Source organism: Chelon labrosus, assembly GCF_963514085.1.
Source record: "Chelon labrosus genome assembly, chromosome: 4".
NCBI lineage: Eukaryota > Metazoa > Chordata > Actinopteri > Mugiliformes > Mugilidae > Chelon > Chelon labrosus.
In genome coordinates this window covers 9,374,723-9,392,077 of record NC_140340.1, presented here as the reverse complement: position 1 = coordinate 9,392,077, position 17,355 = coordinate 9,374,723, and the positions used below count along the sequence as shown (strand labels likewise).

Below are 17,355 nucleotides of genomic sequence, written 5' to 3'. Positions count from 1 at the left end.
AACTCAAAAATACGCCCATCCCTGCTCCGTATAACTCCTGCAATCTATTTTGGTTTCAAAACATTCCCAATCCTGCAAATTGTTCTATTTAATTTCCCTGTTTTGCGAAGCTTAACTTTAGCGAAGCTTTTTTCCCCCGCAAATCCCCTAATCCTCTGAAGCCTCGCAGCGACATCCATCCTCACCCCTCTTTCACGGAGTGGTTGGTTCGACCCGATGGAGGAAGTGAACATGATGCTTTGGATGAAGTGCCGTCATGTGCCCTCCTGATCCACAGCGCATGGCCCTGTTTGGGCTTATTACTTATTGAGTGAGCCTTTTCTCCATTATAGACATCTGCCGTCCAACTGAATCGGAAAACTGCAACGCTTTAGGGACGTTTGAGGAGAGAAAAGAAACTACATCACAGTCTGTGATTCCCGGTGATTAGATATGGCTGTAATTTCAGGTTAAAGGAAACAGTGCAGCACCAGAGCTACATAAAGTATAACAGCAGGTACATGCACCAGCCCTGTTCACTTCAGCATCACAGTGCTTACATCAGCCTAAAACAAGCTGATTGTCCACAAATACCTTAAACATGCTACAAACCCTCTTAGAGCTCCTGCTGCTGGTGGAAAGGAAGCTTCATATGTGTGTTTTTGTTGCTTTCCTTAAAAGTAAAATCCCCACAGCAGATTTCCTCCTCTGTGCATGTCACGATGAGCCCATGATGCAATAATCCATCCACGCACAGCCATTCACAGGTCTTCATAATCCTCTGTGCATTAACTTTAAAACCCCCAGCGGGGCTGCTTTTTTCTGTCTTGTCATTCAGTCCCACGCTACCTAACGCAAGACACGTAATATCAATCAGCAGCTGCAGCAGCTGAGAAATGAAAACACATCGGTTCACCCAACCAATAATCCTGATTGGAAAAATAAAATCAACACACAGCTCAGATGACCTCGGCCAATGCTGAGAGTCTGTCTGTGAGGATATATTTCTTCTTTCTCTGGACCACAGATTCTGCATAGCAGCGCGCGCTGCATCATCTCTTCGGCCTACTGTAGTAAAACCACACAACCAATGGGACTCATATTTGCTCTGAGCGAATGCACCAGTATCAGCAGAGGGTGCAACATACAGTAGATCTTTCAGGAATAACACATTGTCATGTGCAAGACGGCAGCTTGTCATAACATGCATGGACCTGTCTTCTTGTTGTCTTCTTGTTGAGCTGTCTTCAGAGAGCGGATGAACCGAGACTAGAGCTGCAACAAACGCTTATTTTCTTGATTAGTTCATCTGAGTTTTCCCCCCATTAATATATATAAATAAATGTGTCAGTTACAAATCCATGCAGACGAAGAAAGTCTCAATCCCAAAGAAATTCAGAGTACTGTCACATGGGACAAAGACTGAGAGGCTGCAACAAGAGAAACAAAAAGACACATCTAACTTACCATAGATAATACTGAGGGTCTGTTCTCATACTTAAAAGTCATAACTCCAATTTAACACCTCGTAATTTGTGTATAACATCCTCCAACCGTTATCGGTAGCCCTTAGCGACAACTCCCATTGTGCACACACTTATGAGGGCAACATATACCACATACCAGCTGCAGTGTTAATTGTGTATTGAATAGTTTTCAGTGTCAGTGATTAATGTGCACATATATACAGAGTCTCAGTTAAAGTGGACTGCAGAGATCAGCTGATCAGTTTGGTTTAAATGTCCTGACTTGTTCATTAATCGGTTCCTGTGATTGCTACTGTGATCTACAAGTCTGAGCCCACTGTTAGTGGCTAATCAGCTGTTCCACAGGAGGGGGGAAGCATTAAAAGTCTTGAGTGTGGCTTTAACAGTCAACTCATCTGCAGCTTTACTGACAACAGCAGGTGTGAAACTGTACAAATGTAAAGAAGAGCTCAAAGTTTTAAAAAAACAAAACGCCTCTTAAATCTACAGGATGAGTGAAGGGAACAGCTGCAGGAGGTTGTGACAAACTCCCCCCATCATCAGAAACACAACACAGCTCAGTCTCTGGGAACACCAGGTGACACATCTGGTGGTGACAGTGATAGAGCAGCCTCCGGTTTAACCGCTCATCTGGAGGGATGCGACGACTTTTACACACAACCAAGGTCACGTCCCACTGCTTCCTGACCTCTGCGTAAACCAGAGCACAGTTTACCCGGGATGCAGACTTGACACCATCTAAATACACTTCTCGTCATTTAGAAAAACAAAAAGACTTTTTAAGATTTGACAAAGAGCTGTCCAAACTCATTTGAGGTGCCTGGGAACTTCTGCACAAATAAACACAATTTAAACACAGAACAGAGGTGCTGAGTGGAGGGATGATGGAAAACAGATTTCTTTCTCACCGTGAGTCTTTTGCAGCGGTCAACAATATCCAAGCTTTAAAGTGCGCGCAGCTGTCAAGAGGATATCTGGAGAGAGGCATGAACGCATCCGCCGAGCAGCAGCACTCATGTATCGTTGTGCTACAGACTGAGCGCTCACAGGACGGACGCTGGGGGGGGGGTGGAGGAGGTGGAGGGGGGGACGGAGCATCACATGCTGCGCTGCCCACAATTGACATGCAGGGTGGAGAGTCCGGTGCGCACCGTGACGCACGCACTCGTTATCAACAATGACAAACGATCGTCGCCACTCTTTTACTTGTTGTTTGAGACTTGGACCCTTCGCGGCATCGCTGCGCCGGGGGGAGGATGCCGGGAGGGGGAGAAAAAAGGAGCCAAAACTGTGCGCGGATTTGTCAAGGTTATCCACTCCTACCTGAGGAAGTGGTGGTCTGACGCAGATTTCGTCAGTCGCTTCTCAGCTGATAAATTATTTCAACTCTGTCCCGGTGGCACAGGAGGAAAGAAAAAGAAATGGTTTAGTCTTTAGATCTGTGTCAAAGCAGCGAGAGAGGGGAAGGAAAGGGGTTTAAATGGGAGAATAGTGTTGATGTTAAAGGAAAGGGCCACAGTTATTCAAATCTGCCTCGAGATTTGTGCAGTTTTTGTTAATCTGGAGGCTGATTTGTCCCCCTTCTCATCACCAAACAAGAGATGTGGGGCAAAATCTTCAGTCTTTGAATGAAGCTAAATGTTTGACTAATCAACAGGGTCTTCCAAGGTTCAGAACTTTGCATCAAAACACTTGGTGATTAATAGATCTGTGTCTTTTAGAAAGTAACACGCACACAAGTGCGCAAGTGTGTCACCAGACACAGAGGCAGTGGTGCATCCATGATGGACTGATGCATTCCTGTTTGCCTATCAACTTGAAGGTATACGTTTAGATTACTTGTGGCGTGTAGAAGAGCTGTACCAGCGTGGTTGTGAGTTTCTGGCTAGCATCTCCGTCTAGGTTTCCTACGAAACACAAACAAGCTATTACGATAGCCCCTGGTGCATTTACACACTTAGTTGTGTAACATATGGAACACTTCTTTGTGTAGAAGTCGTCGTCTTGGACCTGCAGAAAGTTGTTTTCAGCAGCACTTTCTCCGACTTCCTCCAAAATGGAGACCAGTGAGCTCCTTCGACTTGAATTCAGCAGCCAAACATTTTGTAGAGTTGCCATCATGTCCTGGTGAACCTTGTTGGGGCATACGGCCCAGAGACAGAGGAAGCTGGTGACTGCAGAAAAGCTTGCATTGTTCATTCTCTCAAACAGTGCAGACTTGAAATTTTACCAATTGCACAAAACAGAGAACGCAACGGAAGTTATTATATTGTAACTCACTCAAATAGTTAAGAACACTTTGTCAGTGTTAAAATGTGTTTTATGATGTGACAATGCTGTGTTTAAGGGTTTCTTAGACCTCTGCACAAAAAGCTCTGGTTTTGGCTTAAAACAGGATGCAACTATAATTTGGAAAACACAGAAATATGAGCTTAAGTCGTCATTTTTTTAAGGTTAGGGAACCTTCTTTATTATTGTCACCTTCGTGGTGGACATTTCTGTTGGAAAATAAGAAATCAGAACACTCTGGTCTACCTGTGCATTTAATCCAACATCTGCAGATGGGTTCACAGCACGGAGAAAGCATCATGCATTGAGAGTGGCAAATGAGCCGAACATACACAGTGCAGATCTGTTTGATATTTCTTATCTGCTGGAGGTCACACTGTTCACTTCCTTCGGCTATCGGTCTGGATCCCACACGCAGGCCCTGAAAGAACACAAGAATACTACAGAACATATGACACACACCTCAACAGACGTGTAGGTTAAAGCAGCATCTAAATCATGTGTATGGATTGTGTGAAGGGCGACTTCGGTAGACTGGCGACCTGTCCAGGGTGTACCCCGCCTCTCGCCCAGTGACAGCTGGGATAGGCTCCAACCCCGCAGCCCTCCAGAGGACAAGCGGTTACAGAAAACGAATGAATGAATGAGTCATACAGGACTTTTGTGAGCTTGAACTTCACAGCTAATCTCAGACTAACAGCTTCATCTCCATAATCAAACTGTAAGTCTCTGGATTTTAGTGTGAGGGTCGCATTTTTCTATTGAGACACTGGATATGAGACCCGACTGCAGCAGACACAGTCACCCGGGGGACCATAAATCACACCCCATCCGCTGGAATATTCTTTAATGCCACCGAGACAGAGGCGGGCGATAGCATCGAGAGGCCATTTTTCACTGGAAACGTAGGGATTGATTTTGTCTCTGCCTCCCTGGCTCTCCAACCTGCAACATCTTAATAAGATGTGTTTCGTCGCTTCTACGTTCCCCCTCGCCTGCATTATCACTATCAGATGCATTTAGCCGTGTGAAATTTACCCTGAGTGATGATACGTATCAGGGAGGAGTAAATGAAGCAGCACGTTTATACAGTTTGAACTGACTTCAGAAGCAGAGTATGACCTTTACGTGAAACCTCCGATTTCTCTGCTTGTGTTTCTGTGGTTCAGACTGCTTTAAGTTCAGTCAAAAAAAGATGATGCGTTTCTCCTGTTTCTGCAGCTTGTCCGCGCTCGGTGACGCTTTTGACACACCTTCTTCGGGCTGACAACTGGGAGCAGTTGCCACAGCAACCTCGGGATCATATGACAGACTTTGTCTCATCTCTGCGCTCTCCTTCCTGCATTCCTGCCATAATAAATTACTTCGGTTGGTTGCAGAACTGAGGCCTCTGAAGTTCTATCCTATAAGAGAGAGAGGGAGATTAGTTTTCCTTTAATCCAAATTAGAAATCATCTGAGTATCTGAAAGACACTAACACCTCCTCCTCCTCCTCCTCCTCCTCTAAGTGCTCTCTCTCGCTCTCTGTTTTTCTCTAGTTTTAGAAAGTTATGGTGGTGGATTTAAGCTCCAGATTCCATATTATTTTTCTCACCTCGTTTCATAGGAGATAACAACTGGCAAGAAACTTCTCAGACCTGAGGACAGACAATAGCGAAACGCGACGATACTGTGAAATAAATCCGTCTCCTAAAACTAATGCTGAAGTGCCCTTGACCAAATAAGCTCAGCAGCACCAGGACCTGCGGGGCGTCCGCTAATTGGACAGCAGTGTGCCACTCAGTAACACACACACAGATGATTGTTCTTGGTTTTATTCAGCCTGCATCAGCAGCCTTTGCAGGCCTGTGGGACTGATGACACGGTGGAGCTGCTGCCCTCTCTGGTTAGCAAATGAACCAGCCGTCCCATCTGGGTTCAGAGAGCTGCAGCTCTGTTCTGCCATCGTTTTCTCCTCCTGTTGTAATACGAGTACCTTAGAAAGCTTTTATCAGCACTGTTGTGAAATCTGCAGTTACTGCTGAAATCTGTTTTTGATTCTTGTATATTTGTCATAATGTCAGTATGCTAACCATCTGTCTGAGCATTTTAGCATGCTAACATTTGCTAAGCAGCACTAGAAAACAAAGTTGTGCTGACTCTGATGGAAACATCCTCAGTTTTGTGGGTTATGAACAAATTATTTTGACCTGATGATGACGCAAATGATCACCAAAGTCAGCAGGCCTCATCATCTGGGGACCACGACTGTCTGTGCAACTGTTTGAAGTGTCATATTTCAGTCGGACATCTCCATCCGACTGCACGGCTAACATATGTCTGAACTAATCACCAGCAAAGCTTGAGCGACAGCATCTCTTGTCGGCTTTAAATGTTCATTTCTTTGCTGTGTGTTTGTCTGATCACACTTTTTATTTAATTTGTTCTGCACTGTCCTGCTTCCAGTCTTCAAGAATCTCTCCCAGAGATCTTTTCATCCTACAGCCTCTCTCTTCTCTCTCCTCTGCGTTTGACGTCAGCGCCCTCTCCCAGCTCCTCTCCGCTGTTCACCTTCAGTCGCCTCCAACTTCACATTGTCTCCCTGCTGTTTTCTTTTCTTTCCTGCTCCCCAACACCCACTCACGTGCTCTCATGCTTTCTGCATCTGCACCATCACATCCGCCCAGTACTTTTCCCTTACTCCATTCTCATTAATATTCCTCCCTCCCCTTAGCTTTCTTCCCCCTCCCTCCCTTCTGTTTCTCCCCTTCCTGGTGTGCACTGTCTGGGTCACTCTCAGCTGCTAAAAAAAGCTTCACTCTGCACTGGGCTCTGTGGTATCATTTCATTCTTGGTACAAGCAGTTGAACAAACATAACTGCATCTGCACTGTCATTTGTACTGGAAGCTGAATGGACGGTTGTGCATGGTTGTGCATTATTGATGTCTGCACTTGTCAAGCAACATGCTCTCCTACATTTTTCCCTCAGTCATCAATGCTCTGATCATTTTTTTAGCCAAGATAGTTAGCTAAAACACACAACACTGCTTCATCCACTTTGCACAAGCAGCAAAAAACTAATTTCAAGAATTTTGGTGAAGCCAAATGAACAGTTGGGGGTTTTGTGCAAATCATAATTCATCTCTAATTACTGAGGTGTCAAAACAAGCAATGCTCCTGGATTTCCACGTTATCCATTGGGGTGTCCTCATGGTATTTGGCCAACTCCTGCTGAGTGCATCAGTGCAGGTGTTCAGACAGTAGAGAAAAAGTGGGTCATGCCGGGCTCTGACAGACACGCTGCTGCACTTTTTATTTACGCGGGTTTTAATCCAAACCTGTCGTACAGGGAGTTTGTCCTGGTCTCGTTATGAAATCACCGTAACCCATCAGAGATAACACGAAATGCATGATAGATTATTATATTTCATTTGAGTAATGATTTACTGACATCGGCGGCTCCCAGGTTGGAGATCCATTTTCCGCTAACATGATGGGTAATTCATCACGACTGCGTGCTGGCTCAGGTCACAGTGGTTAGCTGGTTGTCCGGTTAGTCGATGGCAGCGATGCACAAGAGAATCCGTTACCAAGAAATCTGTTCCACGTGAAAGCCAGGGTGCAGTGGGTCGGGCCACGCTGTTCACCTTAATGCGACACACAAAAATAGAAACTCATTAAAAGCATTTTTTTCCCCTCAGTAATCCTATGAAGATTTCCCTTTTGACAGCTCATTAAGAAAAACCTTCATACGCCGTGCTGTTTTTTTTTTTTTTTTTTTTTTTTGGTGATCATTAACAGATGAAACTCTGATCTGTTCCAGTATAGTCACATAGGTATGATGCTTGAATGCCTGGTTGCTCCATCTAAGGATGACAAACACCTGACATTAGAGAGAGGTTTAAAGCAGGAACATATTTCCCTGGCATACTATCTTTATGGACACACTTAGAGCCATTTTAACACTGGGGGGCAGATTGCCTTGCTGGGCCTGTAAGGGACCATGTGACAGCCTATAGAAGAACTTCACCAGATGGTCTCGCAAAGAGGGGCCAGTCCAGCTCTCTGGGTTGAGGGCAAAGCTCCTGTCCCATTTTTTTTGGAGAACATAATCCTTTTAAAATAACCCTGCATGCAGCAAAGCACACACATTTTTTTTTTTTCCATTAAGTGTTGTTGGTGCAATAAGGGCAATGCAGTAAATATGACAGATGCAGATTTTAACTGATCAAGATTAAATGTGGCTACGTTTCAAGGAAGATGTAGATGTACTTTTTGTTAAATTGATAAAGATGTTTAGTCTCATTAGAAAGAACTAGTTGTTAAGAATCCCAGCAAACACGTGAGGATATGGGAAAGCAGGCTATCAATAGACATGTGCATGCACGGTTGTGCATATGCCGTGGACCTGAATGAACCTGAAGAGGAAGAAGTTTTGTAGCTGGCAGTCCATTTAATAACTCGACGACCACCTCTCCACCTGCTGCCACGCAGCCTGTAATCCTCTGCGTGGGAGTGCCCTACATACATGCCTCAGCATTTTATTTCTGTGTATTACCAATGATAATAATTAAGCCCACACGTCAACAAATAGCACAATCCTTTTGTGTGGATGAAGACAAAAGGCCAGCTCAGGAAGGACGTAATAGTACATGTTGTTGAAGCGATGCTGTGAATAAACTGAAAGGAAGTTCTTACTCTGTAAAATGATTCCTTTCTGTCTTTGCAAACTTGATAACCTATTGGAATACCTCACACTATCCATCTTCAAAGAAATCAAACTGTCTCTTTAATCGTGATGGTTTGTAATTCACCTTTTGTGTTTCAGTGATGATATGCTGCTGGTGTTAGAAGAAACCTCTCTGCCCCCTGGTGGTAGAAATTGTAATAATATTGTTTTGTCTCCAGCAGACTAGCAGGGATACTTTGCAGCTGGTAAACATAAATGCATCTTTTCCCCTGTTTCATTTAGTTGCATACAAACCTTTGAGTTTACAAAATGCAATTTGAACTTGTTGCTAAAGCCACACCGTATTGACACTGTGCCTTTCTAACGGACAGTACCTGCAGACTGGTGAAGGTTGTGCATAATTACTGGAAATTAAGTATTTTTAGAGAAGATGCAGGCTTTCCTTGGTGAGGATCTCTGCAGGGAAACTTCCCCTTGGATATGATCTGCAAATTTGCTCATCTGAAAAGTTAAAGCCCTATATTTAGCTCCAAAGAAAAACTAAAAAAGATTATTTGGAAATCTAAAATATACTGTTTATTTAACTGGTTTTATAGCTATTATTATACCTGAGAATATTTTCTGGCCCTCATATTATTGTGCAGTTCAAACACAGTGCACACTACATCACTACAGTACTCTTGTATTACTTATGCACAGAGGCTTTGACTTGTTGCACCTGTTTTACATGCAGCTGCAGAAATGCAAACAGCTCGTTTGATCCTTGCTCTACATATTCTAACAGCCCGCCCTTCCCCCGCCGTAGATGAAGACATGTTTTTCCTGCCATGTTTTGCTCAATAAGCTGTCAGTGTCCTTACTTCAAGGTCACTATAGGGACATCCTGTGCAAACACTTCACTGCACCAGTTTATACAGATCCAATAATCTCTGATAAATCTGTACGCAATGAAAAAATCATGCTGTATTTTATTTATAATACTCATTCAATACAACGATTATACTGACATTTTTTTTTTTTTTTTTATCTGCATCTGTTTCTCTTCCTCTTCAAGCGTGTCACAATCTCATTTTGAAATCAGTTTCTGCCTGTCTCACAGTGCAGAGTGTACTTTGACCCCTATACCAGAGCCGCACCCTTGTTTATAATAGGCGAGCTGACTTCCTGTTTACATGAGTGACACGCCGCTCAGCCAATCAGCTCCCTCTAAAGGCGCCGGGGCGGGACTTCCTGTACAGTAGTTCAAGTAATCCAACATGGCGTTTACGTCGCTCGCCTGAGAGTACAGTTTAAACCGCTTAAAGTTCCAGTAGTTTAGGTCGATTTCAGTCGCACAGAGTACATTTTAAGTAGATTAGTGTTTGTGAACTGCAGATATCTGCTTTCGGAAATGAAGGGCAAAGAGCGATCGCCGGTGAAGAAACGCTCCCGGGCGCCAGACGAGAGCAGAGACCGAGGAGGAAGCTACCCGAGCAGCAAGAAGACCGGAGCCCTGCCGGCTGTTGGTAGCAACGCGGGAAACGGCTCGTCTCAATCCAGGAGGAGTTTACACGGTGACAAAAGAGACATGAGGGACTCGGACGGACATTTTTCATCCAGCCGGACTGGCAGCGGCTACGACTACGGAGTAGTTTCCGGCAGCAAGCCGCACGGTGGCGCTGACATCGCCGCGGAAGCGTCCAGGACCGGTTCACGGAGCGACCTGCGGCCTCCGCCAAACACCGAGAGTGAGTACAAGACTCTGAAAATAAGCGGACTCGGCTCCCAGCTGAACGACGAGGAGATAGAGGACGGACTCTTTCACGAGTTTAAGAAGTTTGGGGATGTGAGCGTTAAAATTAGCCGAGAAAACGACGAGAGGGTGGCGTTTGTGAACTTCCGGAGGCCCGATGATGCCCGGGCGGCCAAACACGCCCGCGGCAAACTAGTGCTCTACGACCGGCCTCTGAAGATAGAGACCGTCTACTTAAACAAACGTAGAAGCCGCTCCCCTGTTACTAAAGACAGTTTCCCCCCAGGACACAGACATCTCCACTCCCAGAGACCTCTGTCTCCCACCAGCATGGGGTACAGGGACTACCGGCTACAGCAGCTGGCTCTGGGCCGTCTCCCCCATCCTCCCCCACCACCTCCTCACCTCAGAGATCTGGAAAGAGACAGAGATTTTTCAGTGTATGAATCCAGAAACAGACCCCCGTTCGTCCCAGACTGCGCAGTTTTACGCGACGAGGACCTGCTTGGCCCCGAGGACGACCAGAGGGCAAACAGGACGTTGTTTTTGGGGAATCTGGACGTAGCTGTGACAGAGAGTGACCTCAGGAGGGCCTTCGACAGGTTCGGAGTGATTACAGAGGTGGCCATAAAGCGAGCGGCGAGAGGCCAGACCAACACCTATGGCTTCATCAAGTTTGAGAACCTTGACATGGCTCATCGTGCCAAAGTAGCCATGTCGGGGAAAGTGGTGGGCCACAGTCCCATTAAAATTGGATATGGTAAACCTACGCCCACGACCAGGCTGTGGGTGGGGGGGCTTGGACCATGGGTTGCCCTCGCCGCCCTGGCCAAAGAGTTTGACCGCTTTGGCACCATCAGGACTATAGACTACAGGAAAGGCGAGGCGTGGGCTTACATCCAGTATGAAAGCCTGGACGCTGCTCAGGCTGCTTGTACTCACATGAGAGGTTTCCCTCTCGGTGGTCCGGACAGGAGGCTCAGAGTGGACTTTGCAGACACGGAGCATCGCTACCAGCAGCAGCAGTACGTGCAGCTTCCTCTCCCCCTGCCACACTATGACCTGGTCCCGGAGCCCTTCAGCCACCGCCTCGCCGACCCAGTGAGGCTGAGAGACCGGTCCCCTCCACTCCCAGCTCGCTTCAGAGACCGGGATCTCTACCCCAACGCCGAATGGCCCGGCCTGGGTGTACACGACAGGATGCGAGGAGCGGGCTTCGATCCCATAGAACGTCTGGAGAGGCGCCCCCACGAGAGTTGGCCGATAGAGCGTGAGCGGGAACTGCAAGGCAGAGATCTGGGCCGCAAACGGAGACATTTAGACGACGGCTGGCGGCAGGAGCGCTCGCCCGACGACGGTGACTTTGTGCGGCGCCACGGAAGCTCACTGGAGCGCAGCCCTGGAGGCAGCAGCCGAGATGGCGGGCGCTACAGTGACCCCGAACGTCTGCCTCGCTCCGGCAGAACCTCCCCTGTTAGGGAGCGACAGAACAACCGGGACCCTGGGTTTGCAGAAAAGAGGAAAAGAACACTCAGCCCATCTGAGCCGGGCTCAGAGAAGGGCCGCAAACAAAAAGCCAGAGACTCATCTAAGAGCCCAGCAAAGAAAGAGGATCGTTCCTCCTCTAACACCACTCCCTCCAAGCTTGGCCAGCAGTCCAGCTCAGCCGCAGACGGAGAGAAGCTGAGCCAGGTCTGGCAGGGGGTCCTCCTGCTCAAGAACAGCAGCTTCCCCACCTCACTGCACCTGCTGGAAGGGGACATGAGGGTGGCTACCAGTCTGCTCGTGAGGGGCTCCACAGGGGGGAAAGTGCCCCAGCTGAAGATCAGCCAGCGCCTGCGTCTGGACCAGCCGAAGCTGGACGAAGTCTCCCGTCGCATCAAGGCCGCCGGCTCCAGCGGATACTCCATCCTCCTCGCCATGCCGGGGAAACTGGAGGACGGCGGAGCCCAGGAGGGCGGCAACTCCACCGAGAGACCACTGAAGAACCTGGTCTCCTACCTGAAGCAGAAGGAGGCGGCCGGCATCATCAGCCTCCCCGTGGGGGGCAGCCGCGACAAAGACCACGGGGGAGTTCTTCACGCTTTCCCACCGTGCGAGTTCTCCCAGCAGTTCGTGGATGCCTCTGCCAAAGCCTTTGCCAAGTCAGAGGACGACTACATGGTGATGGTCATTATCAGAGGAGCAGCGTGAGGGGGGGAGGAAAAAAAAAAAAAAAAAAAGAAGCAAATTGTACATGTCTCTCTTCACACTTATCAAATGTTGAATTGTGAGATTTAAAAACACGGAAAAGTAAAGATAACAATGCAATACAGGAGGAAATGACCGGGCTCTGCATGCAGCGCCTTTTCATTTCCTCCTGTTGAAGGTTTATAGAAATCAAAGTCACTCTGAAGTTGTCAAATTTGATTGGTAAATGCAGGTTACATGTTGCCTTCTGCTAGTCAGTTACCAGAAAAATGCTCATCTCTTGAAGGGTACTGTTGGAAAATGAAAGTTTAGAGCAAGCTACAGTTCAGTGAATCAAAACTATATGTTGCCTTATGTCATTTAAAAAGAGAAACAGTTCTTTTCATCCTCCCATCCGTCGCCTGCTTAAAACAAACTATAATTTAAGATCCCAAACGAGAGCTTTTTTCCCCCTAGAGATTTAATTCGGGCGGCATCAGAGTAGCGGTAGTTGTACGGTCAGGCTGTGAACGAATTAAATCTAACTCATGTAAATTGTTAGTTTCTCTAGATTAAGGACGTATATGTGTTTGCTCAGCAGCTTTATCCATTAATGGACATGTGTTTTTCTTTCCAGTTCAACGATTCATTAGAACATCTCTCTATTAATTTTTTTTAATTTTTGTCACTTTGAGCCAGTTCTGCGTAAAGCTACAGAAAATTCCAGGTACAAAAAAATGTTGTATGAGTTCTGGTGTCTGGCCGCGCGCCCTTTCGTTGTTCACACGTTAAGATTAACAAGAGCAAGAGTGAAGCCGACGACGTTATCGATGCTCTTTTCTGAGCCACGTCTCCAGGTCGTGTGACCGTTGGAGGTGAACTTAAAACAGAGGGTTTTTTTTTTCTTGTGTGTGTGTGTTTTCACATTTCTCAGAAAGCACTGGTACCAGCAGCACCAGTGTGTAGAGGAGGATGGACACAAGCAGCAGGCTCTTTGCTTTATATTTCATGATGCTAGATGAGGCCGCAGCTATTTTCACTATTTTCGACTGCTGAAGATTATTATTTGGTGAATCTTCGCTCTTTAAAAACAGCAGAAAATGGTAAAAAGCGTCCATAGTAACTTTCCAGTGCGCCGTCCTCAAATTGGCTTTTTTTTTTTTTTTTTTTTCTGTTCATCAGAATCGACTGAACAAAGCAGTTTTATGAAGCGAGTCTGTGTTGTAGGTCTTTTATTTCGATTGGGCAAATATGCTTGACGGGGTTGCTTTTTGTGTCCACTCCTCCTGTGTTGTATTTTTATTGACTGAACAGTTGTTGTTGTTTAACCAGATTCTTCTCTATTGTTATAATCCACTAAACAATTACTACCCCAACAGAGCATGTACTGTCAAAAAAAAAAACAAAAAAAAAAACAAACAAAGATGTAACTGCTATATATACACATATAGGCCATGCTCATCTCTTTTACCTGACGGGAGTCCATGAGTAGGAAATATTGTCGGTGGACTTGTTTGACACAAACATCGAGGAGAGGAGAGGAGAGGAGGCTGCACTCCTGCGGTCAACGCGCTTTCTTCTTAAAGGACTCTTTATGGTTGTTTTTCATGCTTTGATTTGTGTTTCAAATGGAAAAAGAAAAGATTTGTGCTGTATACTCAGGATATCTGGAGAGAGAAATGGAGAACATCAGTGCTCATGGGCCTAAGAAGTTATACCTAACTGTCACAGAAAAAAAAAAAAAACACGCAAAGTGCAGCATGCACTTGATAGATCTTGTCTTAATAAATTTACTCTTTCGTGGGAAACACGAGTGCCTCGGAAGACAACCTTTGTGACCTTTTCTGTTCTTGGAATTGTCTATCAAACCCTAAAGGCTTTCACTTTGACAGCAGGAGCCTTCCCGGCAGAAAGGAAAGGAGAGGAGAGGTGTGAGAATCGAGGGAAGCCTCTCAGTTCTGTGTTACCGTGTTGCTCGACATTTGTTGAATGACCTCTTTCGTGAAGAGCTTTTCCGCGCGACCTTCGTTCAAATAGAAAATGTGGCCGGGCTAGAATACTTATTCCTCGGCCGCCTCTGTTTGAGCGGAGGTGTTGGCCGAGAACCAGAAGAGTTCGCCACACCGGGGGTCGTCTCCATCAGACAGCCTCTCAGCGGGGGAAGCACGTTTGATCGGCCTCGTTTTTCCATCTGGGCCCCAGCCGGTGCAGAGAGTATTGGTTCAGCGTCTGCAGAAGTTCGTTTGTGTAGTTGCTTGTTGTTCTTTTCATTGGAGATTTCGAGGAGATCGTCTCCGTGGTAGGGCCAGATGCGTCTCAGCCTGTGACGGAGAAAAAAAGCTGAGACGGGCGACGGCTTTACTCGCCAAAAAAAATGGAAAGGATGCACCACAGAAGAGAAAAGTAGAGTCCCGTGCAGGGAATCCTAATCTTAACTTGATGTGTTGGTCTCATTTATGTACTTAAAAAGAAAGAAAAAAAAAAAAAAGATTCTGTGCCAAAACTGCATATGAAAGCAAAGTGACAAGTATCAGACACTGCTGCACAGCGCCGCTCCTCATCATCACTGCTTCCTGGGTGCTCTCCAAGCAAAAGGGACTGGAGCAGCTGTCCTGCAGGCCCAGGCCTCCACCCAGAGCTGCTCATTCGACTCGAGGTTCCCAGAGCTGTGAGCGAGAGAGTCTCCCTCTGGCTGTCCCTGCTGCTGCTGCTGTTCCACAGGTAATGTATTCAGATGACCTCAGCAACATGACTAGGTACGTATTATGTTGATCACCACTACATACATACATACATACATACGACACACTATACTTAAAAGCCGGTAAAGGTGAGGAAGTGAAATAAATTGCCAAAAAACGTCCGTATTCAGGAGCTTGGAGTAAATTATCCGTTCCTGGATGTGATGCATTTTTATTGGGCTCAAAAGAAGACAAGAAGTCAGGAGTGTTTTGCAAAGTGTTGCAGTTAAGAGTCTACCCTTAACGTCCTGTTGCTGATGTAGTTTTTCTGATTGGCATATGTTGTCATGGGAGTGTTGCTCAATTAAAAATTAATTTGCAACCGGGAATCTCTACAAGGCTAAACAAGAGAGTCGGCAGTATTCAGACCCTTAGAGGAATTAAAAAAAATATGATTCCAAGATAATTGTACAGAGATAAGAAGTACTTTATCCTTCATGAAGGACTGATGTAATGTTGATATTTGAGGTGGTGCTAGTTTGAAGTGCTCCGTGTTAACTGATATCGCAGCATGGCCAAGTCAAATAAACCAACTGCAGCACGTGTCGCTTTTAAAGTTTAACGGAGCACAAATTAGGCATTTGTGATGCTACAGAGATGCCCTGCCCTACGAATTACATTCTCCAGACCAAAATCAACATGCTTTAGTACAGGCGGCAAAAACGATCAAATTCTTTTGTGTTTATTTAATTGTAAAAGACTGCAAAACATACCATATTGTGACTCCTGTTGCCAATACGAGTATCATAGGGTTGTTTAAACCAGTGATGAGATTTTAATGAGCCGATGACTGATAGTTTTCTTTTGTGTATAATTTTCAGATGTCAGATTAATGTGCAAGCGTGGAAACGGAACTATGAAATGGGAATAGTGAAGGAAAAATAGCACATAGCAAATAACTGGACTCAAGAACAGTGCTAGAGGACACTTGGCTTCAATCAGCAGTGAGTTTCAGCTTTAATAGAGAGCTGGTGGTCAGGCCGGATAACCTCTGTCTGAATTATTGACGCATTAACATCGTCTGTCATCGTATACCAAACACAGGAAAGTGAATTAGAAAGGTTTCATTAATCCCAGTAGGAAATTGGGTTTGTCACAGCTGCTCCAATAAACTACGTTATAAAAAAAACAGAATTATATAAGAAAAGAAAGAAGAATATGTACAACAAGACAAAAATATAAGTAAAACTTAAGATACAAATCACTATAAGATAGTGGAATTGTAAAGGTGAAAAGATTGCACAAAATATTCAGTTACTTTAAATTAATTGACTAATTGATTTGAGCTAAAAAAAAGATCTATATTTTGTCTCCTGGGGGAAAAAAACACACACACACACCTGCCAGCAGTATAAACTGTAAAGTAATGAATAAACTTTGACGTTTGGTCTTGTTGGAACTGATAGTTTGATATGAGCCGTGTTAGTTTATGAAAAATCGAGTTGGTGTTTGTAGCCTTCATCTGCCCTGAGGCAAGAAGTTCAACAGGCACTGGAATAACTTCATAAGCGGAGAATATTTACACCCTTCAGAATTTTCTATATCTCTGCGTAAATTAAGAGAAACCCAATCTAAAAAAAATTAAACAGAAATATTATATGCTTTTCTATTTGTTTCTTCAAAAAAATGTACAATTTGTACATGTCTGTGAGGAGGGGAAAAAAATAAGCTATGTTTTCAGTATCTGCTGTGACCCCCTTGTGTGGCAATAACGGCAACTAAACATTTCCAGTAACTGCCAATCGGTCGTCTACGTTCCTCAGTACAGAACCACTTCACTCCTGAGATGTTTCCTCTCATTAACTGTTTGCTACAGAAGGTCCTGAAGGACAACATTTCTATTGGATTAAGGTCAGGGCTTTGTCTAGGTCGTCTTCTTTAACCATGATTTTGTCGCATGACTTGTGTTCTTGGGGTTTTTCCTGCCTGACCCAGTTTCTCTTAAGATTCAGCTCATTCATTAATTAATTATTATTTGGTATTTGTCTATTCAGGAAAATGAGCCAATATTACATATCAGCTGAGGTGCAAATGCAAGTGCACCTCTAGGATTCCAAGTTAATTTCAAGCCCAAATTAGAGTCCATCTGTTCAGAAGTGTTTCCATCTAATGTAATTAGACTTCGGTGTCAGCTCAGCGCTTCGTTTTGTTTAAATTTGTCACAGTCTGCTCTTCACAAGACATGTTGGTGGAAGTGTATGATTGTACGGACAAATTCAAATCATTTTTATGCAGAGATTTTAGAAAATTCTGAGGCGTGCAAATACTCTCTGATATATTATACGCCA

At 45.2% G+C, this 17,355-nt stretch overlaps 1 protein-coding gene across 1 annotated transcript; it reads left to right on the top strand.

Annotated features, from left to right (window-relative positions):
* The first annotated feature begins 9,671 nt into the window (after positions 1-9,671).
* LOC311486404 (RNA-binding protein 15-like) lies at positions 9,672-13,968 on the top strand. Its single transcript, XM_084542234.1, has one exon. The coding sequence runs from the start codon at positions 9,816-9,818 to the stop codon at positions 12,348-12,350; it is 2,535 nt and encodes an 844-aa protein (XP_084398360.1). The 5' UTR covers positions 9,672-9,815; the 3' UTR covers positions 12,351-13,968.
* The last annotated feature ends 3,387 nt before the right edge of the window (positions 13,969-17,355 follow it).